Genomic DNA, 25,978 nt, shown 5'->3' on the forward strand with positions numbered 1-25,978 from the left:
GGCACCAAACAGAATGAGAATGGAAAGCCCCTCCAGTGTTTATTATTGAGAGGGGAGAACCCCAAGCTATGCCAAAAGAAGAAGCTTTAGAGGATGCTGATAATGTTTTCTCGCCGTTTTGCCCTTGCAGCTCTCTTCCCATAAAGAACACACAACTTTGGGGAAAAAAAAGGTGCAAAACTTCCCTGTGCTTTTGCAATGAGCAATTATCTACAATGGGTTTGTATTTCAGGGCAAATAATTGCAGAAGATGAAACAGCCCAATTTTCCTTTATTTTGGCAATCCCTGCTTGGGAATCGCAATTCCACCGGCCAAAATACGTTACTTTTTCAGCAGCTGTGCTCCGTACAGGCTCTTACTCCAATGCAAAAAATGCTTCATCCTGCAGGTCATGGGCAGGGAAATCGCTGCCCGACCGCTCTGAGCTCAAACTCCCAGGCCCGGCTTAACAGGATGGGCTGGACCCTTTGGCTGGACAAATCCCAGGCTGGAGCTTTGCGCCAGAGGGTGTGTGCGACAGCCAGGTGTCCTGGTGGGATTCCAACAGAAACAGCCCCAAATCTCCCTCTGAAATTAAAAGAATTACAAGGAGGTGGGTTTTTTTTTTTTTTTTGCTGCCTATTTTTTTGTGCGTTTAAAATAAAATATGTATTTATTTAAGTCTGTCCTTTTCTTCACCTTCCCCCTCTACCACAACATAACTCCCCCAGAAGTATTTATTGTGCAATTTATTATACCAGCAGAGCAGCGGGAGGAGAGATCTCTCCCCACACAGGCATTAATGGACAGCATCTCATTTATCTCTATTTTCTTCCAGCTGCTCCACCTGCCTGGACAACGTGGCAATAGGTTATTGCAACACCACATTTTCTGCGCCCCATCCATACCCAACCACCCCCGTACAAGCAGTTTTGACACCGCGCTTTCGGACACGAGGAAAAATAAAATATCATTTGAAAAAAGCACCCTAGCAACAGGTTACAACACCAAGAGGCAGAACATCCCGTAATGTGTTTCCTTGCGGTGAACGGGGAACTCTTCACTGTTTTCTTTTTTCAATAAGCTATTGTTATCGTTGTGGCACAATGTGATTTATTAGCCAGGCAGGGATTATCAGCGGCTGCAGTGAAACGGAGAGGAAGAAAGAGCTGATGTTTGAAATATCTGGGTGTAAACACACGGGGGGAGCTGGGCTGAAAAAATAGGTTGATGTGGGATGTCTGTGACCTGGAGACGTCCCATGGGAGAGGATGGACGCATTTTGCGGGGGGTATCCCATCCCCCAGCACCCCGCTTTGGGAGGATTTCAGCCCAAAAAGCAGCCAGGACGGTGAGAACCCACCAGAGAACCCATGGACACCACGGACCATCCACTGGTGCCACCAGCACGGAGCCACCATCACAGCACCCAGGGCTGCTGCTAAAATAGATGCTCTACAGACCTTTGGGACTCGCAGACCAGTTTGGGTTGGGAGGGACCGCCAAAGATTCTGGTCCAAGCTCCTCATGCCCAAACCAGACCTGGCTGGAGGATGCTTGGAGCAGTTTGGGTGCGGAGGAGCAGGACCAAAGGGAAGGTCCACACACGAGATAAGGGCAGGTTGGGCTTTATCTGCCAGAGATACGAAACCACGAGATTCGATAAGGAGGTTGTCCTGAACATCGAGTACTTGCGCTGCTGGAAGCTGCTCAGAAGTAGGTGGAGAATATGTTTTTGGCTCTTGATGCTGAAAAACAGGAGGGGATCAAAGCTCACGCTGACCCAGGAGTGCTGCAAACCATGAGGCCAGCCTGGGAATGGGGAATTATGTGGCAGATAACCCCCAAAAGCCAGTGGGACACCCATAGCAAACCAAAAATGGGTCTTCCTCAGTTGATCCCTGCAAACCCCCTCGTCTCATTAGAGCAGGGCCCAAGCCGAACGCTAACGATGCAGCGAAGGATGCTGAGCACGAGGAGGAGGAGGATGCTCAATAACCGCAATCGTTCTCCATCCCCCGGGGGAGTCGCGCTGTAGAAAACAAACAGCGATCGCTGGGGCGAGGGGGAGACGCAGATCGTGGGCTGCGATAGTTCCGCTTGCTAAACGGGAATTAAAAGCGAATCTTTTATCTGTGGAGAGCAGAGCCGGGGCAGACGGAGATAATGCTGCTCCGTTGCGCTGTGGTCTGTGATACCGAGCCCGCCGCACGGCTTTTAATTGCCTCCTCCCTGCTAAATATAAGGGGAAAATGAACAAGCAGGAGCCTTTAGGAGGAGAAGCAGAAGGTGTCCACACAGAGAGATTAATCGCATCGACCTGTCCTAATGGTGTCCCCTCTGTCCGGGGGTGACACAGCCCCGGGTGTCACGAGTGGCTGAAGGTGGGATGGGAACCACATCCCTGACATCTCGGTTCTGTCTTTAAATATAGAGTAAATGTTGAGCTACAGCTCAGGGAATCCTGGACAACAGACACACAAGCCTGCAAGGCTGCCGAGGCAAGGTAGAAGGTAATTCACAATAAAAATGGAAAAGCACACAATTTTATTGTAAATTATTGCATCCTGATCCCATCTGCTGTCAGGAAGGTGGAAAACCCACCCAAAAATCCACCCCCCCAGCATTAGCCTGGGAGTTGCTTCAATTTGGAGAAACATTGAGAATAGCACGAAACTGCAGAGGCTGAAAAAGCTGCAGGGAGGGTCCTTAAACTCTACACTGCCAGGATTGAAACATAATTGTAATAATAAAAAAATAATGATTAAAAAATATATAACGACGTATCATAAATCAGGAGTGCTATGCAAGTAGCAAATCTCCCTGCCTTCTCTTTAAAAAAAAAAAAGGAATAAAGAGAAATAGATGCTGTGCTGATGCTCAGAAGTGAGGGGATATTTGCTCTGTCCTCTCCTCACTCCCCGTTTCCTTCCAGCCAGGTGGACACTCACTCGCTCCATCAAAATCGTCACCCTGCAGGACAATTAGACTGGGATTCAACAAGGATCTTGCTAATATGGGGTAAAAGGGCCCAATGATAAACCTCTCCCCATACAAGCTCTATGCCCCCAGTCACTAAGCAGCAGCCCCTCTGCTCCTTCAATCACATCTGTTGGGCCAGTTGCATTTAATTAACAAACAACAAGGTTTTCAGACCATTAAAGGGCACAACAAGCTCTGCGTACTCAGACTGGGGGGTTCACATCTGTGCTTGTTTCCCCACAATTAAACAAAACCAGCATAGTAAGGGGAAAAAAAAGACACATAAGTTAAGAATCATATTGCCATGTAGATACTGGAAGCCTTCACATTACTGCCAGGTTATTCCAGTTTTACCCATATTGTTTTACTTCTGCTAAAGGGTTTAGTTAGTGGAGATTTATTCTAATTTCTTAGAATATCTTTTATCCTTTAGCAAGATAACTTTGTCATTTGCTGCAGTAGCAAAGCACCCAGGTTCCTGGTGCTATCAGAAGCTAAATCACGCAGCCAGGAGCCACCATCGAGTTCCACGCTCTCGTTTACCCCGCTGTCCTTTCCGCAGACCGTTCTTGCTGCTTCTGGGAACCGTCACATCTTTTTGCAGTTAAATAGAAGCCAAACATCGCACGAACATTTTGACCCGTATTTTGACAACACATCACGTAAATACCTTGAAGCGCGACACAAACACAACATTGGATTTTACTGTACAGCTGGGAGCCCTCAAAAACACACAGTTGGGGCCCCGTTTCCCCAAACAGCACATTCTCCAAGAAGAAAACCCAAAATGCCAATAGCAAAGCATTGAAGCATCAACAGGCAACATTTTGTCCTGTGTCCCCCAATGAGACCCATTGCCCTCGCCAAAGGCAAAGCCACCAGGTCGCTCCAGTCTCCTTGGTGCTCTGGTCCCAGCTGTCCCAAGACAAACCCACCCACCTGAGCCTTGCTCCTCGCCTTAAGCCAGCAACTGGTCCCAGAACCAAGACTAAGAGCCTGGCATCTCACCAAGCTCTAGCACCACAGCGGTCCAGGACACCCTACAGCTCAGTCCCACCAAAGCAGCTTCTTGGGAATTACCAGCCAGCAGAGCTGAGACAAAAACACCTCCAAGAAGCTTCACCAAATGATTTATCAAGGTGCAGTTCACCCATTTCATTCCTTACCTGCTGTGGCAAAGGCTGCAGATGGTCCTTGTGGAGACTCAGGACCAACATGCTGAATTTGGAGCAATATTTGGCACAGAGCATGGAGAAGGTCCTCACAGCCAAAGCTCTCAGAAAAGGAGTGTTAGGGGAGCAGGTGGGTGAAATAGTTGGTGAGGAACCTGATGCACATCAAGCCCAGGGAGCTGCATGTCCCATCACCTGTGTAAGGGGCTCCACCTGGGTGCAGTAACCCAAGAAAGCCCAAGGAGATGTTGGCCCCAGGAGCTGCTCCCCGCTGTCCTTGTGTTGTGGCAGCACCGATACCTGAAGCTGTGGACAGTTCCTTGGGGTCTGCAGTGAGTTTTGCCCAAAAGGAGCCACTCAAAGCCTTCCCTGGTGGTGCCCAGCTCAGAGATGATGCCACCAACCTTTCAGAAATGCCACCACCAGCCAAAAGCTTCCTCTTTTAGCTGTGGGGGGAAGGCACCCATAGCAAACCAAAAATGGGTCTTCCTCAGTTGAACCCTGCAAACCCCCTCGTCTCGTTAGAGCAGGGCCCATGCCGAACACTAATGATGCAGTGAAGGATGCTGAGCACGAGGAGGAGGAGGATGCTCAATAACCGCAATCGTTCTCCATCCTCCGGGGGAGTCGCGCTGTAGAAAACAAACAGCGATCGCTGGGGCGAGGGGGAGACGCAGATCGTGGGCTGCGATAGTTCCGCCTGCTAAATGGGAATTAAAAGCAAATCTTTTATCTGTGGAGAGCAGAGCCGAGGGAGATGGAGATAACGTGGCTCCGTTGCGCTGTGGCCTGTGATACCGAGTCCGCCGCACGGCTTTTAATTGCCTCCTCCCTGCTAAAAATGTAATTGGAAAATGAACAAGCAGGAGCCTTTAGGAGGAGAAGCAGAAGGTGTCCACCCAGAGAGATTAATTGCATCGACCTGTCCTAATGGTGTCCCCTCTGTCCGGGGGTGACACAGCCCCGGGTGTCACGAGTGGCTGAAGGTGGGATGGGAACCACATCCTTGACATCTCGGTTCTGTCTTTAAATATTCTGTCTTTAAATATAGAGTAAATGTTGAGCTACAGCTCAGGGAATCCTGGACAACAGACACACAAGCCTGCAAGGCTGCCGAGGCAAGGTAGAAGGGAATTCACAATAAAAATGGAAAAGCACACAATTTTATTGTAAATTATTGCTTATGGTATAGGAACACATCCATACTTATAGAAATCCAGGTGAGTAACAGAGTACAGACACCTCAAAACCAGCAGTGTGCGTGTAGGAAATATAATTGACACTGCAGACCTTCCCATTCCGGTGCTGGTTCAGCACCACATCGGTAACACTCTTGGACCTGCCCCTGTTGGGTTTTACCCTGCATTTGTCACACCAATCTTGTTTTCCATGTTCCTGGGGAGCTACATCTGCCGGAATCCAGAAAACATTAGTTGTTGAAAAGATTGTTGTAGGAACAGCATCTTAATGCCTGGTATATAAATACATATATATATATACATATATATATACCATCTGCCCTTTCAACCATCCGCTTAACTGGGGAACAAACTTCATCAATAAGAACATTTTGGAGCCGTTTCCCCAGCCACCAGTAAAGGCAGACCCACGATTTACAGGGAAAATGTGTATCCAGGGAAATAAATGCAGGCAATAAAACCAAGAGGAAAGGGGGCGGCTGATGAGTTTGGATGCCTCTCCCGCCCATCTTGTCCTCTCGTGGGTTTTATTTCCAATCAGTAATGGTTTGTTTGTTTGTTGATGAAATCTCTTAAAGGAAATAAACAGGTTTTTCATTTGCTTTGTTGCATCTATTCACGGGGAGTGGGTTTTCTTCTTACCTCTGAAAATCCAGGGAGGGTTTACAGAGCGTGATATCCCCCAGTTGGCCTCAGGAGAACCCGCTGCAGCCCAGGGGGAGTTCTCATACACCTGTCAACAAAAATATGCAGAATCAGGTTTATAAATCTGTGTATGAAGTGCGCACATGCGTTTGTATGCGTAATTTTGTAATATATATATATCTCAGCAATAGCTGCTTTAAGTTGCTGGACAAGCAAGGTAACGACATCCCATCACGGAGACCCTTAAAAATCAGTGTTTTTCTCTACCTGGTGGCAAGGCGGGCAAGCAAATGCACCTACTGTTGCCATGAATATAACAACAACGATAGCTAGAAACTAAATATAGCGACGTCCTGTTCCTGGTCCTTTGGATTTTGTTTCCGTTCCAGCCCAGCTAATTCCTGCTTCTTAGCAAGGGACTCCTGCACCGGCCACGGGGCATCAGCCTTCGAAAAGATATAGCTGGAAAACGACCCGATCCGCTCTCATTGTAGGAAGATTTTCTTGCTTTAAAAGCAGATGAGAAAAATCTTAATACCCAATTACGGCGTTGCTGTAAATCATCAAAATTAGAGTGAACACGCAGCGTTCAGCATCAGCAGGAGCCAAGCCCGCTCCGTATCGCCCCAATTCTAAACTTCACATGCAAAAGAAGCCCGTTACCCCATCCTCAGAGCTGTGCTGGGTGGCCTTGGGGACGTCCCCAGAGGAAGAGCCCAGTTCCTCCCATTCTTCTGCTGCTGGCACAGGTGTCCCCCCCGCCGGCCCCATTGTCCCTTGTCCCGGCCGGGGGGGTTTGCACAAACAGCCGCAGACGGTTCGCGTTTCCTTCTTTGGCCTTGGAGAAACGTTGTTTGTTTTTAACCAGTTCCTTCAGCAAAGCTGGGCTTAGATTTTTTTTCTTTTTAATCTAATTTCATATTTTTTGTAAGCTTGGCGTGCCATTCTGCACAACTTCTGGCCTCCAGAAGACCATTTGGCTTTGATTATTACCCAAAATAGGGGGTTTATGGACTCGTTCAGCTGAGGGGACTGGGAAACAAAACCCCTTTTAACTTAAGAACCGGGACCAATCGATTATCAAATGGGAACATCAGCCCAGCTGAGAAGAACATTTAAAAAGCATGGGGCATTTAATAAAAAACAATAGAAGCGCGATGTGTTTTTAAGTTACCAAACTACTCTCTTGCCAAAGCTGAGGGTAGAAGTATGAGCACAAGCTTTGCAGATGAAGATCCCTCTACAAAGTGTGTGTGTGGGGAGGTTTTCCATGAAATTGTAACCAGCCCATGAACAGCTCAAGCAGGAACATTAAACTTCCATCTAAAAAAATCAAAATCCACTGGAAAAAGTGATTAGCTGTATGTTTGCAAATCAATGGAAAGGGTCTGACACCGCAGTCTCAAAAAAGAAGTTTTCTTCCCTAGGACAGGAGCCCAAACTTCCACATTATCTCCACAATTACACCTCAAACGCATCCTAACAAAATATACCATCAGCACGTCACCGATTACTCTGCTGGAATGACCTCTTCAAATCATTTCTAGTTGCATTTTGAAGTGGTTTTGGTTTTGGCCACAGCCCCAGCTTGGAAAAGTCCAGAGGAGCTGCACTCAGAACTGGCCAATTTTTGTCCCTGGGACTCGATTGGACAAAAAAAATACCCATTTTGGCTGCTGAAATAAACTGTGGGTTGAGCTTGTCTGAGCATCTCAGCTGGCAAGAGCAAACGCCAGCGGTGCTGTTGTAAAAGCAGAAAGGAAATGCTTTTGTGTTGAGCTCTTTTATTTTGTACGAGTCAAAAGCAAATCCCCCCCGTTTCTTCCAGTAGGAAATTCTGAATAAAACCAGTTGGAGATGGCATCGAAGTATTTTTTTCCTCCCAAAGCAGCCACTGACCCAAAACTCTTTAGTTTTGGAGCATTCCTGTGGATCCCCACATCCTATTTTCAGCTCAGGTAGGAGAGACCCTCCATGTCACCCAAATGATGCTTCTCCCAGGCGCGCTGGATGTCACCAGGGATGGAAAAACAATGGAAATCTCTAATCTTTGGGGTTTTGGGAGACTTTCCTATTTAGGGTATGAAGGTGGGAAGTGAACAAGGGGTTTTCTTGTTTCGGTTCCTCGGTTGGGTTGTTGTAGCTCACTACAGCATCACGGAGCTAACCCAGCGCACAAAAAGCAGATAAATCAACAAATAGGAGCATTCTGGGAACAAGCACGGAATTCACAGTTACAATAGGTGCCTGCTAAGCGTGGAAAGATAAGTCAAGGGGCATTCTGTCCACCTTCACCGTCCATAATATCATCACCATGCTGACCTCTCTGCAGGCAGGAATCCATGGGATAAGGATGGTTTTGCAGGAAAATAAGAAATGATGGGACATGCCCGGGGATGCTCAGATGTGCAAAATGCTGGTTTGCTTATGTGCAAAGGGTGAGCGCACCCGCTTGGCATCTCCTGGCCTGGGAAAAAGAAGGTTAACCGCAGCAAACCCTTCAACAGTAAATGTTTAATTTAAATACTTAAAAATATTTACATTTCGATCACACCGCTACGATGCTTTTGGATCCTAACATATGGTTGCGGAGAAGTCGCTTCGAGGCCTTTTAGGGGCTTTTGCGATGTGAATGGTTGTTTAAACGTTACGGCGCGCTACATCGATGCCTTTGCCCTTTCCCTGATGACCTTCTGCGCAGCCACCGACACCGGCCAAGCGCGGCCAATTCCCCGCGCTGCACCGGATCAGGGTCAAGTGATTAGCGACTTATTAACAAGCAGCGTCACAGCATCACAGCATCCCGCATGATGCCGGGGCAGCATCACTGCTCGGGACGGCATCGGGGACCGCTTCTCGGCTCCGTCCCGGCAGCCCGGCCCTTCCCACGACCCAGCTCCTATTTTGGAGCTCGTCCGTCTATTTAAAGCGCACGAAGAAGGGGAAAAGAATGCGCTGGAAAACGTCGCGTGCGCACGGGACACCGAGCCAAGTAATTCGGGTTCTTCTCGAGGCCGATAGCGAGGGGTCCTACGGCTTTTTATTTTTGTGTTGTTTTTCTTCATTTTTTTTAGCAATAATGTGCTTGAAAGCTATCAGGCCCTATTAGGCATTAGAAAAAGCAGCTGCTGGCTGAGCGAGTGGCTCAAGCCCTTGGCAAAAAAACACATAAAAAAGCAGGAACACGGGTAGTTTCTCCTGCAGAAAAGCGTCACCAGCCCAAGCGCAGCCGAAGCTTTGGGATGGGAGCGAGGGGGAAGGGGGGGACAGCAAGGGGACCGCCACCAACAAGCGGCCAGGCCACGCTACAGGAAGCCGTAGCCTCCGGTGATAAATAGGAGACCCAGGAGCACAGGATGTGCGTCGGGCCAGCTCGGCGGGACCAGGGGATGCGAGCCGGCGGCTGACGAGCCTGTCCGTCCGTCCGTCTGTCCGTCCGTGCAGCCGTTGGGATGGCCGTCGCCCGGCTGCTGTTGCTGCTGCTGCTGGCGCCGGGCTGTGCCGGGGAGGACGCCGCGGTGCTCTGCGCCGACACCGCCTGCTACACGCTGCACCGCGCCGAGCTGGGCTGGAACGCGGCGCAGAAGCGGTGCCGGGACGACGGGGGCAACCTGGCCACGGTGGGTGGCCCAGCCGAGGCGCAGCGGCTGCAGGAGCTGCTGGCGGCCGCCGGCTGGACGGGCGCAGCCTGGATCGGGCTGTCGCTGCCGCCTGGCCGCTGCGTGCAGCCGCAGGAGCCGCTGCGGGGCTTCTCCTGGGCGGCCGGCGGGGAGCCGGGGAACTACTCGGCGTGGCTGGCTGAGCCGGTCGTCACCTGCGTCATCGCCCGGTGCGTCGGGCTGCGGCCCCACGGCCCCGCCGCCGGCTGGGCTGACCGGCCGTGCCGCTCGGCGCTGCCCGCCTTCCTCTGCAAGTTCAGCTTCCGCGGGATGTGCGGGCCCCTGCGGCTGGCCGGCCCCGGCCGCATCACCTACACCACCCCCTTCGGGGTGCGCAGCCCCCGGCTGGACACGGCCCCCTTTGGCACGCTGGCCGAGGCTGAATGCGAGGGGGGCGCGGGTCCGGCTTTCACGCTCTGCAAGGGGTCGCTGGAGGGGGGCGGCTTCGCCTGGGACCCCCCTGGGCCCCTCTGTCCCCTGGGCTGCGCCCAGCGCAATGGTGGCTGCCAGCACCGCTGCCTGGAGGAGCCGGGGCAGCCCCCGCGCTGCGCCTGTCACCCTGGCTTCGTCCTGGCGCCGGACATGGCCTCCTGCCTGCCCGAGGACGCCTGTCACCCCAACCCCTGCCAGGGGACGTGTCGGGTGCACCCCGGTGGCTTCGAGTGCAGCTGCGAGGACGGCTACACCCTGGCACCCGATGGCCGGCACTGCGTGGACATGGACGAGTGCCTGGCCAAGCCCTGCCAGCACGAGTGCCAAAACACGGCCGGCAGCTTCGTCTGCCTCTGCCAGCCCGGCTACCGGCCCGCGGGGCCAAGCGGCCGCCGCTGCCACGACGAGGACGAGTGCGCCCAGCCCGGCGTCTGCCCCCAGCTCTGCCTCAACGTCCCCGGCTCCTTCCACTGCGCCTGCCGGTCCGGCTACCAGCGCCAGCCCGGCGGCGACGCCTGCCTGGACGTGGACGAGTGCCTGCGGGACCCCTGCCCCGGGCCCTGCCGCAACCTGCCCGGCAGCTTCGAGTGCCTCTGCCCGCCCGGCTCCGTCCCGCAGGATGACGGACATGGCTGCCACCCCGCGCCCACCACAGCACAGCCCGCGGGGTCCCCCAACGGCACCCTGCGCACCACGGGCACCCCCCGCACCACGAGCATCCTCCGCACCACGGGCGCCCCACGGACCACGGGCATCCCCCCAACCACGCGCATCCCCACGGGGGTGACACCGCCAGCCCCCACAGCAGCTGGTTCGGCTCCCGGCCCCGAGCACAGCGCCGACGGCCCCCGGCTGCTCCTCTACTACATCCTGGGCAGCCTGATCGCCATCCTGCTGCTGCTGGCCTTCGCCCTGGCCCTGCTGGCCTGCAGGAGGAGGGCGGCCAAGAGGGAGAAGCAGCCGGCCAAAAACGCGGCGGACAACTACTGCTGGGTGCCCGAGCAGCCCGAGAGCCGCCGGGCCAGCGGCGAGCGCAGGTAACGGCGCCGGGGCAGCCGGGGGGACGCAGGGCTGCGAGCGGCACCGAGCGTTTCTGCAAATTGAAAAGGAGAAATAAAAGGGATGGGGGGGCAACGCTGTCTGCTCAAGGCGGTTTTGCATGTCCAAGAACCTGCCCTGGGGCTCTTTGCAAAGCAGGAGATGATCTCCCCCTAAAAAGGCAGCCCAGAGAACTGATCTCCCCATAAAAAGGCAGCCTGGATCAGTCGTGTGGTCTATAAACCAGGTGCTGTTCCTGCGAGGGAAGGGTTAACGGGGAAGGTGCTGAGAGGTTGGGATGGGACGGGGTTAAAGTTGCCTGCAGGGCTGCTCCTCAACCCTGCAGAACCACCCTGTGCTTAACAGCAGCAAGTTATCAGTATGGATTTGTCTTCCTAAAGGACGACAGTTAATTTCATTTCCCATCGAGTCTGTATCTGAAATGCCGACATGCAAAAGCAGCAGCGTCCCTGCCCTGTCCCCACTGCCTGTGTTTGAAAGAACCGCCTAACCATTTTCAGCTTAAAAGCGTTTGCAGAGTACAGAAAACAACGCTGGTCTTTCATGTGCAGCCAGATGAGAGACCAGGTTTTCCCTGTTGGATTGTACTTTTTCCCAGCAGCCGGCATTTTCCATTCCTCCCCCTGTAAAGAATACGCTGGGTGTTGTATATTTGCTAATTATGATGTATAAGACCTGTAAATCCCCTTCAAAACAAACGCTTTCTCAGGGCACAGTCGTTCCCCAGGTACCTAACTTCAGAAAGCTGTTTATCCTCAGCCACTCCTGACAACGAAGCTTCTTCGAGCTGTTTCATCGTGAATTCTCCCCAAAAATCAGAGGGGCCACTCCTGCATCCCATCAAGCAGCACGAGCTCCATTATTTACCCACGCCCTACACGGCAAAAAGGTGCTAGAGAAGAACAGGCGTACGATTTGAAGGGTGCACAAGTTTCCTGAAGTTCCTCCTGGTTTTATTGTATACTTTGAGGCTTAACTGCTACAGAAAATGGGAACTGAAGACAAAGGAGTTTGCTGTGGGCAGCAACCTGCATCCTGTTCTCCCCTGTGCAGAGGAAACCCCTTTCCTGCTGCTGTTTTCATCTTCATTTCTCCATTGTGAAATTTAAAAAACAAAACCAAACCGAACCACAACAACACAGGAAAACGCAGCTGATAGTAATGTTTTTAATGCTCTGTCCCTGCTTCCTTTTCTCCGCACAGCCGCTGGGAGAAGCGCTGAATTCTTGGAAGGCCCGCAGAAAATTCATGCCCTGCCCGCGCTAAAACAAGCCAGAAAAGCCTTTTGAATACATGAATTGATTAAGGAAGTGAATAATCCTCCCAAAATCAGTGGGACGACCCGCATACGTCCAACGATGCCCGCGTTGTCCCGCCTAGACTATATGGGGAAAATGCAGCCGCAGCCACGTGCCTCACTATTTGGGACTATTTGGGTTGCTTCAGCAAAAACTGAGGCATTTTCCAGATGTTAACAGTCTCGGGAGTGTTTCTGCCTTGTTTTTCGGCTAAGGTATCAGTTCATTGCTGTGCATAGCACTGATTCCACTACAGAAAAAGGAGTGTGGGCTCACAGCTGGTACAAATCGGAGCGGTGTTATTTACTCCAGAAATTCCTCACTAAAACCTACAACCCTGATTTCTGTCACGAACTTTGTGCATTCCGGTGTGTGTCCTGTGCTACTCATGGACTACGGCAGCAGGCCCAGCCTAGGGAAGACACTAATCCGAGCCTAGGTTTAGCCTGGCTTCTCTCTGGTGGGATATTTCCTGATGTAGCATCCTGGCAGCTACCTCTGCTTCCCCTTCCCTCCCTATAATATATATATATATATGTACACAAGACCTGTCGCTGTCCTGCTGTCACCAGGGCAGGACGGGCCAGCCGACGCGTCCCAAACGCTTTGTACAGATCAACTGGTTTGTCCCCAGTTACCCATTGTATTGTCACAGTCCAGAACTAAGAGACTCTTTGTCCTTTGTGGAAACGGCGCGTCAGCTTTGCATTGGCCTTTGATAAAAGACTCGGGTTATCCCACACCTCGAATAACGCTTTGTGTTGCTTTTCTGATGGAATGCCAATAAAATCTAAAACAGAATGCATCTTTCATGGTCTTTAATACACGTATACGATACCAAAATGATGTGGTACATGTAACCCTTGCGTTTTCTACAGCGTTGCTGACAAATCCTCTACCAATGCTTATCGCACGTGTAGCCAAATCATGGGCACTGCTGTCCTCGGCAAGGGCCGTTCGCTCCATGGGGTCGGCACACTGGAATGGTCTTGGTTGGGTCCTAAGGCAAGGTCCTAAGCTCAAGGGCAAGGCCTTGAGCCCAAAGGCAAGGTCCTAAACCCAGGAGCAAGGTCCTAAGCCTAAAGGCAAGGTCTTAAACCCAAGAGCAAGGTCCTAAGCCCAAAGGCAAGATCCTAAGCCCAGGAGCAAGGTCCTAAGCCCAAAGACAAGGTCTTAAGCTCAAAGGCAAGGTCCTAAGCTCAAAGGCAAGGTCCTATATCCAGGAGCAAGTTCCTAAGCCCAAAGGCAAGATCCTAAAAGTCAAAGGCAAGGTCCTAAGCCCAAGAGCAAGGTCCTAAGCCCAGGAGCAACCCTCTTCTGGCTCTGGTCAGCAAACAGGCACAGAAGCCACTCAATTAATTGACACTGCGGGGCTGCTGGAGGCGCCTCCATGACGTGCACCGCCAAAGAAAAGCCATCCTTGAATGGGAAAAAGTCACAAAGATGGGGGGAAAAAACCCTCAATGACACAAAAACCCACTCATACCACCCATGGTATTCATGTGGTGTTTTATCAGTCAAGGACACTCCCCTTAAATAGTGTTTAACAACAAGAAAACCCCCCAAAAAACAGCCTGCTGCTACCTCTAATACTATTTATATTGCCCTGCTGAGGTTGGGGCAGGATGGATGCAGTTCCCCCTGCAAGCGCCTCACATTTAACCCCACAAACCAAAGCCAAGCAGCACAACGCAGCCATTCGGCCACCCCCTGGGTTATAATTTTTCCCCATTTCTGGGAAAGGTGCTGCAAGGAAACGGCCTCACCAGAAGAATTTAGAGCAGAGGTACTGACTGATATTAAAACATTATCTACAAAATACCACGCTCCTTCCTTCTGCAAAAACAAATGCTTTCAATGTCTGCTCACTTCCTCCTTTTATTATTTGATTATCTTTTAAATGTTTCTCGGTTCTCCCAAGCCCTTTCAAGGCTGCTAAGCCGAGCTCAGGTCTGGCCCAGCAGATCTGAGCAGCGCTGGTGACAAGGTGACAAGAGCCAGCCTGTGACAGAGGGACAGTCCCGTAAAGGAAAATCCAGCCTCAGGTGCTGCTCCAGCCTCTAAAATACCAATTTATGCAGCCTGGGGCTGGGGCACAGGGAGGGGACGGGGTGTGAAGGCACCTGATGGAGGTGAAGGCAGGACAAGTCACACACTTTCCACGCCAAATATTGCAAACACCCAACCTCGGGGGCCTTAATCCCCGTGGGAAGCGGCACCGGCTGCTTTTCCCTGGTTGCAGTCCAAAAATTCACATAAAAATATGAGCCAGAGGGAAAAACAAACACAAAAACCACGAGGATCGCGGGATGGACTGCGACTTGCAAACTGTATTTGCTGCACCCACACTGAAGGCAAGGTCCCTAAACCCAGAAGCAAGGTCCTAAGCCCAAAGGCAAGGTCCTAAGCCCAGGAGCAAGGTCCTAAGCCCATAGGCTGGAACAGAGCACATCTGTGGAGATAACCCATTTTCCCAGTTTTAACAAAAAAAAGCCCCAGCTGGCGTGACTGCCCCAGCCCTGCCCAATCCAAAGCCTGTCAAACAACCCTCCCTTCGGGCAAAACCGCCCTAAATAGCGCTCTTCATTAATGTGCAGCCAATTAAGCATGCTGTGAAGTTAGCAGTGACACCCCCTTACAGGTCCCAACCTGGCCTGGGTGCCTGGCCGGCCGTTAAATCTTATTTTTGGATGTATTTATTTCTCTGGCACTTCCTGGCCTTGAGAAATATACATATATCAATATGTTTTTAAACTTGAGTTCAATCCGGAGCAGGGAAATTCACCTTTTCTGCAAGGAAATTCCTGCCCAGGACACAGCGCATGGGCAGGTGGAGGGTACCACAAAACCCCAAGCAGATCACCCAGATCTGGGAAGATTTCACCCAAATATGGCAAAAATTCACCCAAATCTGGGAAAAGGGACCCCTGTGCAGTTTTAATGATTCCAGGCGGGATCGCACGCAGGTCACACATAGATGGGGAAGCACGTGAGTGCTGCCAAATGGTCTGCTTTTCAGGTTTTTAAAATGATATTATATGAAATAGAATAGAATAGAATAGAATAGAATAGAATAGAATAGAATAGAATAGAATAGAATATATAATTAATATATAAGATATACTATTATATTATTATTATGTGTTATATATACTATTATAATATAATATGATAGTATTATTATATTATATAATTGTTATCTAATTATATAATATAATTATTATATATTATAATTAATATATATTATTATATCAATATATTATATTAACATATATGATATTATATTATTAGTTAATAATTATATACTATAATAATACTATCATATATAATAATATATAATATAATATATCATATATCAGTATATATAACACATTATAATAATATATTATAATAGTATATCTTATATATTAATTATATATTATATTATATTATATTATATTATATTATATTATATTATATCACATTATATTAATGTGTTATATATATGTGTTATATATATGTTACATGTTACATATGTTATACTATACTATTATATAGATTATATAGATGACATGATGTATATACTATATTATACATAGCATAATGTATTATGATATTACATACATTAATTATATTGCGTTTCATTCTATTGCATAACATTATATTGCATTATATTATATCGCATCATATTAAATAGCGTATAATTGTCAGCATCCTGCCATTAGGCACCTCATTCCCCAAACCCCAGCAAAGGAGCAAAGAAAACCCACCACACGCATCCCCAAACCCCACAGGTTGAAAAGCACCATTCAAAAGGCCTGGCCTGGGCATTGCTGTGGCCGGAGGGGGACAGTGACATTTGGGATGCGTCAGGTCCAGCCCAGCACAAGGTCTCGCTCCCCTTATCACCACGAAGCTCTTGCAATAACCCGGCGTCGCGATTAATCAGCACTTTTAAAGGAAAAAAGGCAGGAATTGGGCAGGAAGGGCATTGCTGGCTCTGAGTCAGCCAACGCCTGTCATGCGTCGAGGCACAAAATCATCAGAATTAAAAATAAGAGAGTTACTAACCCATGATTAATCTCATTCCTCATTATCTTGCCCTCCCACTGGCAATGGAAGGCTGCAAAGTGCTGTCGGCGGGGCGAGGACATCGGGCGATGAGCTGAACAATCATTGTTTGGGGAGTTTTTCCTGGAAATTTTCAAAATATTTCTCATCGTGCAGCCTTGGAAATGAGATTTTTATCTGCTTTTATAACCATTTTTTTTTCTAAAGAGGACAGAAATCCACTGGTGGAGGTTTTTTTTCTTACATTCTGTCTTCATTTTCTGTTGTTTGCCCTGACCTTCCCCCATTATTTTAGCATTTTGCTTATAAAACAGGAAAAAGGACCACCAGAAGTTAAAAAAATAAAGAAAACTGGGGAAACAACAGGTTTTCCTAAGGCAAGGAAAGGTCAGCGCCACCAAACCTTCCAGGAAAGTCCACATTTTGTGGCGATGAAGAGCAGCTGAGCTCCTCTTGGGTGAATTGTTTTACCCAGGGAGTGACTGGCCCCGGGCTTAATTACCGGAGAAAACGAGCCTGTCCTGCAATCTCAGCAGAAAATGGCATTTCTGTGCCATTCCCCTTCCCGGAGAGGTGACGGATGAGGGTGGGAAAGAGCCCATAGACGGGTGGGGTGTTGGGAAGGGTGTTGAATAAAAAACTCGAGCTCCTCTGCTCCCATTTCCACCAGGCAGCTTGTTCAGTTACTACTATAATTATTAAGGATTATTATCACTCTTTCTTCCATCTTTCCTTTTCTCCATGGCCTCACATGAGCTACCCAAACCACACAGGGGCTGGAAGAGGACAAGATAAACCCTAAATTTTTAATAAAGCATCCTCCTTGCAATGAGTGAAGCGGGATAATACAGATTTGCTTCTCCACGGGGCATCCTGAGGGCTAATTGCAGTCTGGTAAAAACACCGCCATCAAAATGAGAAAAAAGAAGGTCAAATACCCTTTTCCTGGAGTGGCGAAGCTCTGGATGTTTGCTTTTCATTTTTCTGTTGCTCTCGGCGATGTTCTGACGGCAGCGGCGGCTCCTGCAAAGATAAAACCATGGGAAGGGCAGGAAAACAGCGGCAGAGGCGCCGCGAGGAGGGGGAGCCAGTGCCTGGGGGCGAGTCCCCCCAAAGCTGGGCAGGGGATGGGGACGGAGCTGAGATGCTGCCCCATAGTGCACTGCACAGTCCACACCAATTTTCTCTAATCTCAAGAGCAAGGCCACGCCAGCCCTGCTTATCCATATAACCAGGGGCTGATTTGCAAAGCCCAGGGGAAATCCCACTCTTTTTTTTTTTTGGAGGGGGGCATCCCGTCTTACCTCAAATCCTCAGGGGCCGCTGGGCTGCAAATCATAAGGGACACAGAGATGTTCGTGGCTGTTAACGCCGCATCCTTGAAGCACAGGGCTGGGCTCTCCCAAGTCCCTCGCTGCTATAGAAAAGAATCATCTCAGAATTCCTTTTCTCTCTGAAAACACAGTTTTTTGCCTGTGAAGTCTTTGGCCTGGAAGGGCTGGCAGCCTGGCCCCTGCCTTCCCTCCAGCGCGGGGATGAGGTTCTCGGGGACATGGGTTAGCGCCAGGGTTGGACTCGATGATCTTGAGGGTCTTTTCCAACCAAAAAGATTCTCTGAGTCTATTATTACAGCGGGGATGAGCACTGGGAGCTGCCATCGCTCCAGCTCCATGGGACAGGGTGCCGGAGATGCCCGAAGAACGGGGACATCACCCCCGCAGCCCGGGTACCCACTGCAGGCCACTGCGCTGGCCCTGATGGGACATCCCGCGTGGGGACAGCTTGTGGGGCTGCTGCCACTGCTGTCTCATCAACTTCTGGGGTGCCATGGGTTTTGGGGTGCTGCGGATTGGGGTAAAGCCGATGCTGTCCTGAGCTGGGCAGCCTGACAAAGCAGGGTGAGGAGCCCAGGGGGGTCGGACGGGCTGAATTCCCCCCCCCGCCCAGGTGCCCTTCACCCCTCCTCCAGTCCTCCCCCTCCATTCGCACAAGAAGAAAACAGCTTTTTCCCCAGTCTGCTCAGCCCCTAACCCCGCGTCCCCCGGCGCCCCCAAAGCCCCGCCGGGGCAGCTCTCACCGCCCCGCTCCCCGTGCTTACCTTCCAGCCCGGCACCGCCGGGGGGGGCACCCCCGGACCCTCCAGCGCTGCTCCCCCCACCCGGCACCGCCGGGGGGGCCCGGGCAGGACCAGCCCCCGGCGCGGCGGGGAGGAGCCGGCACAAGGAGCCGAGCGGGGGGAGGACGGAGAACGGGTGGGCGGCGGGGGGAGCGGCTGGACGGCAGGTCCCGGAGGGCCCCCCCCGCCCCGCCGCCGGGATTGCCGACCAGCAGCGGCGGCCCCGGCCCGGCCCCGGAGGCGCTTCCTTCCTGCGACGGGGCGGGGGGGCCGCAGCGTTTATAAGCGGGGCGGAGGGAAGGCGAGCGGCATGTCAGAGATTTGCCGCTCCGGCCGGCCCCTCCGCCATGCGGCGGCTCCCGCTGCTGCTGCCGCTGCTGCTGGGGCTGGGGGTGAGGGGGGAACCGGGGCCGGCCGCCCCCTCGGGCGCGCAGTGCCTGGAGCACGATTGTTTCGGCATCTTTTGGGCGGCCCGGAGCTTCGCGGAGGCCAGCGGGGTGTGCGAGCGGGGCGGGGGGCACCTCATGACCGTCCGCTCCACCGTGGCGGAGGATGCGATCGGGCTGCTGCTGCAGAACCGCAGCGGGCGGCTGTGGCTGGGGCTGCGCCTGGCGCCCTCCCTTTCCTGCACCCAGCCGGCCCAGCGCCTCCGCGGCTTCCAGTGGGTCACGGGCGACCGCAGCACCGACTATTCCAACTGGGCGTCGTCGGAGCAGCGGTGCGGGAAGCGCTGCGTGACCGTGTCGCGGCAGCTGCGCTGGGAAGAGCGGAGCTGCGAGTCGACGGCCGACGGCTTCTTCTGCGAGTACAACTATGCGGGGAGCTGCCCCCGCCTGCCGCCCGCCGAGGGGCTGCTTGTCACCTACACCACCCCCTTCGGCGCCCGTGGAGGGGACTTTGTGGTGCTGCCACCCGGGAGCATCGCCAGCATCCCCGAGATAGGGCTGCAACTCCGCTGCGACGAGGAGCGGGACAGCGGGGGCCTGCGCTGGGGACGTGACGCCCCGGGAGCCTGGGCCTGCCGCTTGGCCAACGGGGGCTGCGAGGGGACGTGCGGCGACGAGGGCGGCCGGCCACGCTGCTCCTGCCCCGACGGCAAGGTGCTCGCCCCCGACGGGCGCAGCTGCAGCTCGCCCTGTGCTGGCGCGCCCTGCCAGCATCACTGCATCGTCGCCGGCACCACCTTCTTCTGCATGTGCGAGTCGGGCTACCAGCTGGCGGCCGACGACAGCAGCTGCGAGGACATCGACGACTGCGCTGTCTCGCCCCAGCTGTGCGAACAGGTCTGCGTCAACACCGAGGGCGGCTTCCAGTGCCAGTGCTATCACGGCTACGAGATGATGGGTGGGCACTGCCGGCCCGTCTCGCACTGCTACAAGGCGCCATGCGAGCAGAAGTGCGAGGAGGTGCCCGACGGGTACCGCTGCGGCTGCTATCCCGGCTACACCATGCACCCGCAGGACCCCAGCCGCTGCGTGCTGCACTGCAACCGCAGCCAGTGCCCGCCGCAGTGCGACCCCCACAGCCTGTCCTGCGAGTGCCCCGAGGGCTTCGTGCTGGACGACGCCGAGAGCGAGAAGACCTGCATGGACATCAACGAGTGTGACATGAACTACTGCCAACACGACTGCGTCAACCACCCCGGCAGCTACGAGTGCCACTGCCACGCCGGCTACCAGCTCCTCAACCAGCATGAGTGTGGCAAAATCCTGGAGGAAGATGGGGACGGGGGGTACTCGGGGGATTTGGGGCCTGAAGCCCAAACGCCCATCCCCAGCCGGACCCCACCGAAGGCAGAGCACCTCCACCCCGGTGCACTGGTGGGCATTGCCATGGGTGCCCTCTCTGCGGCCCTGGCGCTGTTGGCCCTGGGCTACCACCTGGCGAAGAAGCGCTGCAGGTCCCCCAGCAGCATGGATTACAAGTGCGGTGGCCCCCACGAGAAGGAGATGGGACTTCAGCCGGTCACCTCGGGCTGTGCCGCCTCCGGCCAAAAACTGTAGGGAGAACTGGGCAGGACGGAGAGAGGGAGGTGGGCAAAACTGGGTAACATTTACTTCCTCCCCCTCACCTTTTTAATGATGATGAGGATTTGGGAAAAGCTGTGATCACCCCCCACTTCCAAACCTCCTTGCTGCTTTCCAGCCGGCTCTTGCAATCCCCGCACCAGAACTCGGCTTTGCCTTTCCCGAGCCAGTAGCTGGGGGGGCTGCACGGAAAAACTGTTTGTGTGTCACAGGAGGGATGTCTCCATCTGGAACTGTTTAAATCCGCATCGATGTGGGGGGAGAGCACGGGTGCCACGGCCCATGGGCCATTGGGGACCATGGAAGGTCGCCTGGCCCCCAGTTCCCCCTCCCTGGGTGGGCAGTGTGCTGCCGGGCTGGGGGTGATGGTTTTCCTGGAGCTGGGATGCTCCTGCCTTTGGCTACGTTCAGTTTTGGGTGATGGAAGAAGGAGCAAAGATCCTGTGGTCAGCGCTTTGTCTCGCTCCTTCGCCCCCCTCTGCTTCGTCAGCAGAAACCTCCGCTTCTGCCTTCCCCAGCCCTGCGTTCTGCCTCTCCCCACTGGCAGCAGAGCGTCTCACCTCGGATCGCTGGCGACAGCGCTGAGCGTCACCGCGGGAGGGCTAAAACGCCTCACTTCTATTCCCTCTTACCGTCCCATGGCTTTTCTCGGGGGGCACAGCGGTTAATTTGGGATAGTGAGAAGCCCGGGCTAATTTTTTCCGCAGTAGGAAACATTTGCAGCACTGGGGACCCTCGTGTTCCCTGGGCAATTTCTTCCCTGATTTTCTTCCATCGTTGATTGGGTTTTACTTTTTTACAAACCCACCTCTCATATCCATAGGTTGTTTTTTTTCCTGTTTTTCCTTTACTCTTGCCCAGGGCTGATTCTAATCCATGTTGGACCTCGCGGCAAAACTTTCCCGGGGGGTCAGGATCTGGACCGCTGCTCAGCACTGGGGAGCAGAGAGAGCTGGAGAAGGATTTGCTGCATTATTCCAGCTCCATCCTTGGGTGGGGAGACCAGGGGCAGCTCTGCAAAGCTGGGGGGACCGGGGGGTCCCGCTCCAGCAGCCATAGGGGGTGAAACCTGCGGGTGTTGTTGCATCAAACAGCATTTCCCCTGACACCATAGAGCTGTGTTGCGGCCTCCAAGGAAAATAAAAAGCTATGCCTTGTCTGAACTGTAGCTTTCCTCATGTAAATGGTTCAACCCCCTGTTTTATACACCCGGCACGTTTGTAAATACTTATTTATTTATTGGAAATATACCCTACGCAATGCACAATCACATGGTGATTTTGTGTGTCGACCAATAAAGCTTTAACAGTCTGGTTTATAGAAAGCTGGTAATGACATATTCTTTCTTTCTCTCCCCAAAAGTGACCGTGGGTTTTCTTTCCCTCACCGATCGCCGGCCCGTCTGGCAGCCAGAGCTCCAGAGGTCACAAACCTCGCTGGAGCAGGAAAACAAACCAAAAAGGAGCATGGGGCTGAAAACGCGCCTCGCTGCTCTGTTCAGCCGTGATTAAAATAGAAGGAATGAGCCATAAATAATGGAGAATGAGAATAACAGTAAAAGGACAAAGTTAGAACCAAATAAGCTGAAAATGGCTAATTGAACGCTACCAAGCTGGTGTGGCCTCCGTGCTGTTCTGCAGCTGGAGTTTGTCTGGGTCTGTGTTTCGGGTACCACCGGGGGTGATGTTCACCCATGGCATTCGCTTCTCCTGGGTTTTCTGGTGGAAAATACAAGTTTGCTCCTGTCTTCGCTGCAGTCCCTTTGCCTGGGAATTTGGGGTGTGCGCGGCAGAGGTTTATTGGTGGGACTCACGTTTGTTTCGTTTTTGCGTCAGCTGAAGGGAGGTTTGGGTCTCTGAGGCACCTGCCCAGGCTCAGGTTTGCGTAGCCTCGAGCTTTGACCTCAGGTGCTAAGAAAACCCTTTATTTTTCACATCAGAGGAAGCCGAAGGGGTCAGATTGCTGCTCCAAAGGGGTCAGATTGATAACCGCTGCTCCCCACGCCTGCAGAGCTGGTGCAGAAGTCGGTCTGTCCCATCCCCTCGCCCCACGGCTGGTGGGTTTTAGGGCTTTTCTCCACCTTCCAGAGCACGTCTCGGGCAGGAACGGGAAGTTTCTGGTTTATTATCGTGGAGGGACACCCGCCCCGTGGCTCCGGTCACCAGTCACTGATGTATTTTGACATCCTCCCAGCGGGGAGGCTCCTCGGTGCTGAAAGTAACGGCAATGATTAATCAGCCGACGTAATTAACTCTATGCCAGGCCAGTCTTATGGCTTTTTGATTGTGTGGGACTGCTTGTCCCCTCTCCGGCCGGGGTCCCCATTGCCGGTGCTTGGGGGTGGCCGACAGGGCGGGGGGACGCCCTAGAAGGTGGTGGTCTTTGTGAGGAGGGGTCCGGGCTTGCAGCAGGGCTGGGGGTGCACGGGCTCCTGCTGGCAGGGCAGTGGGGGGCACATGCAGCCCTTGCCCTTGTCCTCCCCCCGCGGAGCGGCGCAGTAATCGAGTGGCTCTTCCTCATCCTCCTCCTCCTCCTCGGCAGCGCCGTCCCCGGCGTGGCAGCAGCAGAGGCTGGCGTCCAGGCAGCGGCGCAGCACGCCGTGGAAGGAGTGCCGGAAATTTTCGGAGAGGAACCCGTAGAGGATGGGGTTGGCGCAGCTGTTGGAGTAGCTGAGGATGAGGGAGGCGTTGTTGACGGTGGCGTCCAGGCGGCCGGGCAGCAGGAGGTTGACCAGCTGCACCACGTAGAAGGGCATCCAGCAGACCACGAACATGGCCACCACCATGAGCACCAGGCGCGTCAGCTTGCCCTCGGAGCGCCGGCGCTGCTGCCAGCCCACCCGCTGCGCCACCGCCCGCATCTTGCCCACGATCAGCAGGTAGCACAGCCCCATGGCCAACACCGGCAGCAGGAAGCCCAGCAAGGTGGTGTAGACCACGAAAGCGGCCGACCAAGCCGGGCTCGGCCACAGGAGGTTGCAAGCCACCGCTTGGCCGTCACGGGTGGTCGCTGTGCCGGCGAAGATGGGGATGGGCGAAGCCACCAGCAAGGAGAGGAGCCACACGCCGCCGTTGACCATCTTGGCCACCCGAGGCCGGCGGTAGGTGGCCGCCCGCAGCGGGTGCACCACCGCAATGTAGCGGTCCAGGCTGAGGACGGTCAAGCAGAAGACGCTGGTGAACATATTGAGCCCATCGACGCCCAGCACGGTGCGGCACAGCGCCCGGCCGAAAGGCCAGTGGTGCAGGGCGGCCGAGGTGGCCACAAAGGGGATGCTGAGCATGAAGAGCTCGTCGGCGATGGCCAGGTTGAGCAGGTAGATGTTGGTGGCCGTCTTCATCTTGGTGTAGCGCAGGATGACGAAGATGACCAGCGAGTTGCCCAGCAGCCCCAGCAGGCACACCAGGGCGTAGATGCACTGGATCACCACCATGCCCGCCATCTCTCCCGCCTTACCACCCCACTGCGCCTGCTCCTGCTGCCGCCCGGCCTCCCCCGTGGCCACGCTGGTGTTGGGGGGCACCTCGGAGGCCGCCCAGCTGGATACGGTCCAGAGGGGCACGCCGGCCACCTGGGCCCCTGCTGGGAGCTGCTCAGCGTCGGCGCTCATGCTGGGAGCTGGTCCATGGAGGGCACAGCAACGGGGACCAGCCTGCAGGCAGGGCACGGGCAAAGAGAGAATGGGGTGAGAGCTGCAGATGCAAAGCACATTCCCCTGCCCCCCGCTTGGATCACGGCCACATGCATCCAGCAGCTCCAGCCGCGGCCCCCCGGACCCCTCCATCCACCCCCTCCTTGCCCTGGTGCCTTCGCATCGCTCCCCAGGAGCATCCCGGCTCTTTAGGGGGGTCTTGGGGGCATGGGGTGTGCATTATCCATGTGTGGCATGTGCATTATCCATGTGTGGGGTGTGCATTATCCAGGCGTGGGGTGTGCATTATCCACGCGTGGGGTGTGCATTATCCATGTATGGGGTGTGCATTATCCACACATAGGGTGTGTGTTACCCATGCATGGGGTGTGCGTTACCCACACATGGGGGCACAGTGATAAGCCCCATGGCATGGCCTGGCAATCCACGCCACCATCCATCCACCTTAACGAACATCTACGGATCTCAATGGTTTCATTAACCCCTGCAGGGCAAGCAAGCAAAGAGAAGGAGAAGCCGAGCTGGGGAGATGTTTTACCTCTCAGTCCTTCAGGGGTTGGAGGAGCCGGTTGGGTCCCTCCTGGGGGGCAGCAGTAGGTGCCGGGGCTGCGCCGGTGGGATCCACGGGCTGTTGGTGATGCCAAGTCCTGCTTGATACGAATCAGATGATCGAGAGCATCTGGACCCTTTAAAGCAACAGACAGAGCACGCTGGCCGGGTGGGAACCCAGGTTCTTCATCCTCGCCCCCATCACCTCTGCCACGAAAGCCAGCTTCAGCATTAAAAATATGTTAAAAAACCACAATCCAGGTTTCTGATAGATGCTTTCTGCTGGAAAACGAAGCCGCAGCCATCCCCTTCCCCCGTCCCCCTGCGGTGCTTCGCTGGCTCTGCCCGCGGCGAGGACCCCCCATCCGCGGGGGCTGCGGCGGCCGGGATGCTGCACCGGGCCCCCCGCAGCCCCGGAACCGCCGGGGTGTCCCCCCCGGCCCGCCAGGACCTGCAGGCAGGTTGCCCTTGGCGACTGGCGCTAGCCCGGCCCCCGCGCTCGCTCCCGCGGCCCTTACGCGCGGCCCCGCGCATCCCCCTGCCCCGGCAGCCCCCCCCGCATCCCCAAAGCGGGGCGGGAACGGGGAGGAGCAGCCCCCAAACTGGTTGTGCGCTAAAAAAATCTCACCCCGAAGCAAAGTCTGCACCGAATTGCCTGGTGCAATGAGCGAAAAGGGGCAGAGATTGGCGTATTTTATTTATTTATCTTTACATCTTTTTATAGCAACTGTTCTTTTAAAAAATATGTATTTTTTATAGCAACTGTTCTTTTCTTCCTTTCTTTTTAATTTTTTTTTTAAATTTTAATTGTAAATAATTGTTATGTTTCTGTTTGTTTTCCGATGAGAGGGATCAAGGGCATGTTTGCAGCAAGCACTCAGAGCAGGCAGGACCACTCGTGGGTGCCTGTGGGAGCTGGGGACCTCCTGAGATGCAGCCCTACTCCCCCCATTCCGGTCCAGACCACCAAGTGATGGCACAAACAACCTTTGTCTCAGTTTTTGGCGTCTCACGCTCCCGAGTCACCGCGTCGGGTCAGCGCGGGTGGGTCAGGAGGCTTTGGGAAGTCCGGGTGGAGCTGTGAGCTGGCAGAATGACCTCATGGAGTGGAATATAAATACATTAATATATTATATTACTGCGAACAGCCCCCATGTG

General features: G+C 53.6%; 3 protein-coding genes and 1 long non-coding RNA gene across 5 annotated transcripts; 2 read left to right on the forward strand and 2 right to left on the reverse strand.

Moving 5' to 3' along the window:
* Positions 1-2,510: 2,510 nt before the first annotated feature.
* On the reverse strand, positions 2,511-4,822 carry LOC308039040. The gene is made up of 2 exons (XR_013921991.1): positions 4,129-4,822; positions 2,511-2,953 (listed from the first exon to the last, which is right to left on the reverse strand). It is a non-coding gene; the product is annotated as an uncharacterized lncRNA (long non-coding RNA).
* A 3,095-nt stretch (positions 4,823-7,917) lies between these two features.
* CD93 (CD93 molecule) lies at positions 7,918-13,200 on the forward strand. Of its 2 annotated transcripts, none has more exons than XM_080341010.1 (2): positions 7,918-11,106; positions 11,888-13,200. In XM_080341010.1, exons 1-2 carry the CDS (start codon positions 9,431-9,433, stop codon positions 11,895-11,897), a joined length of 1,686 nt encoding a protein of 561 aa, XP_080197136.1. In that variant the 5' UTR covers positions 7,918-9,430; the 3' UTR covers positions 11,898-13,200. The 2 variants fall into 2 exon arrangements, with proteins under 2 accessions (XP_080197136.1, XP_080197135.1); XM_080341009.1 differs by having other exon boundaries at positions 12,332-13,200.
* Positions 13,201-18,939: 5,739 nt separating this feature from the next.
* THBD (thrombomodulin) lies at positions 18,940-20,595 on the forward strand (the record flags this gene model as incomplete). Its single annotated transcript, XM_080342958.1, has 1 exon — positions 18,940-20,595. The coding sequence occupies one exon, from the start codon at positions 18,940-18,942 to the stop codon at positions 20,593-20,595; it is 1,656 nt and encodes a 551-aa protein (XP_080199084.1).
* Positions 20,596-22,984: 2,389 nt separating this feature from the next.
* SSTR4 (somatostatin receptor 4) lies at positions 22,985-24,229 on the reverse strand (the record flags this gene model as incomplete). Its single annotated transcript, XM_080342578.1, has 1 exon — positions 22,985-24,229. One exon carries the CDS (start codon positions 24,227-24,229, stop codon positions 22,985-22,987), a length of 1,245 nt encoding a protein of 414 aa, XP_080198704.1.
* Positions 24,230-25,978: the final 1,749 nt, after the last annotated feature.

This window comes from Nesoenas mayeri (assembly GCF_963082525.1).
Source record: "Nesoenas mayeri genome assembly, chromosome: 3".
Classification (NCBI taxonomy): domain Eukaryota; kingdom Metazoa; phylum Chordata; class Aves; order Columbiformes; family Columbidae; genus Nesoenas; species Nesoenas mayeri.

What these genes read in the sequence shown, in the direction of transcription:
- CD93 (XM_080341009.1), top strand. Translation starts at nt 9,431, where the DNA reads ATGGCCGTCGCCCGGCTGCTGTTGCTGCTGCTGCTGGCGCCGGGCTGT.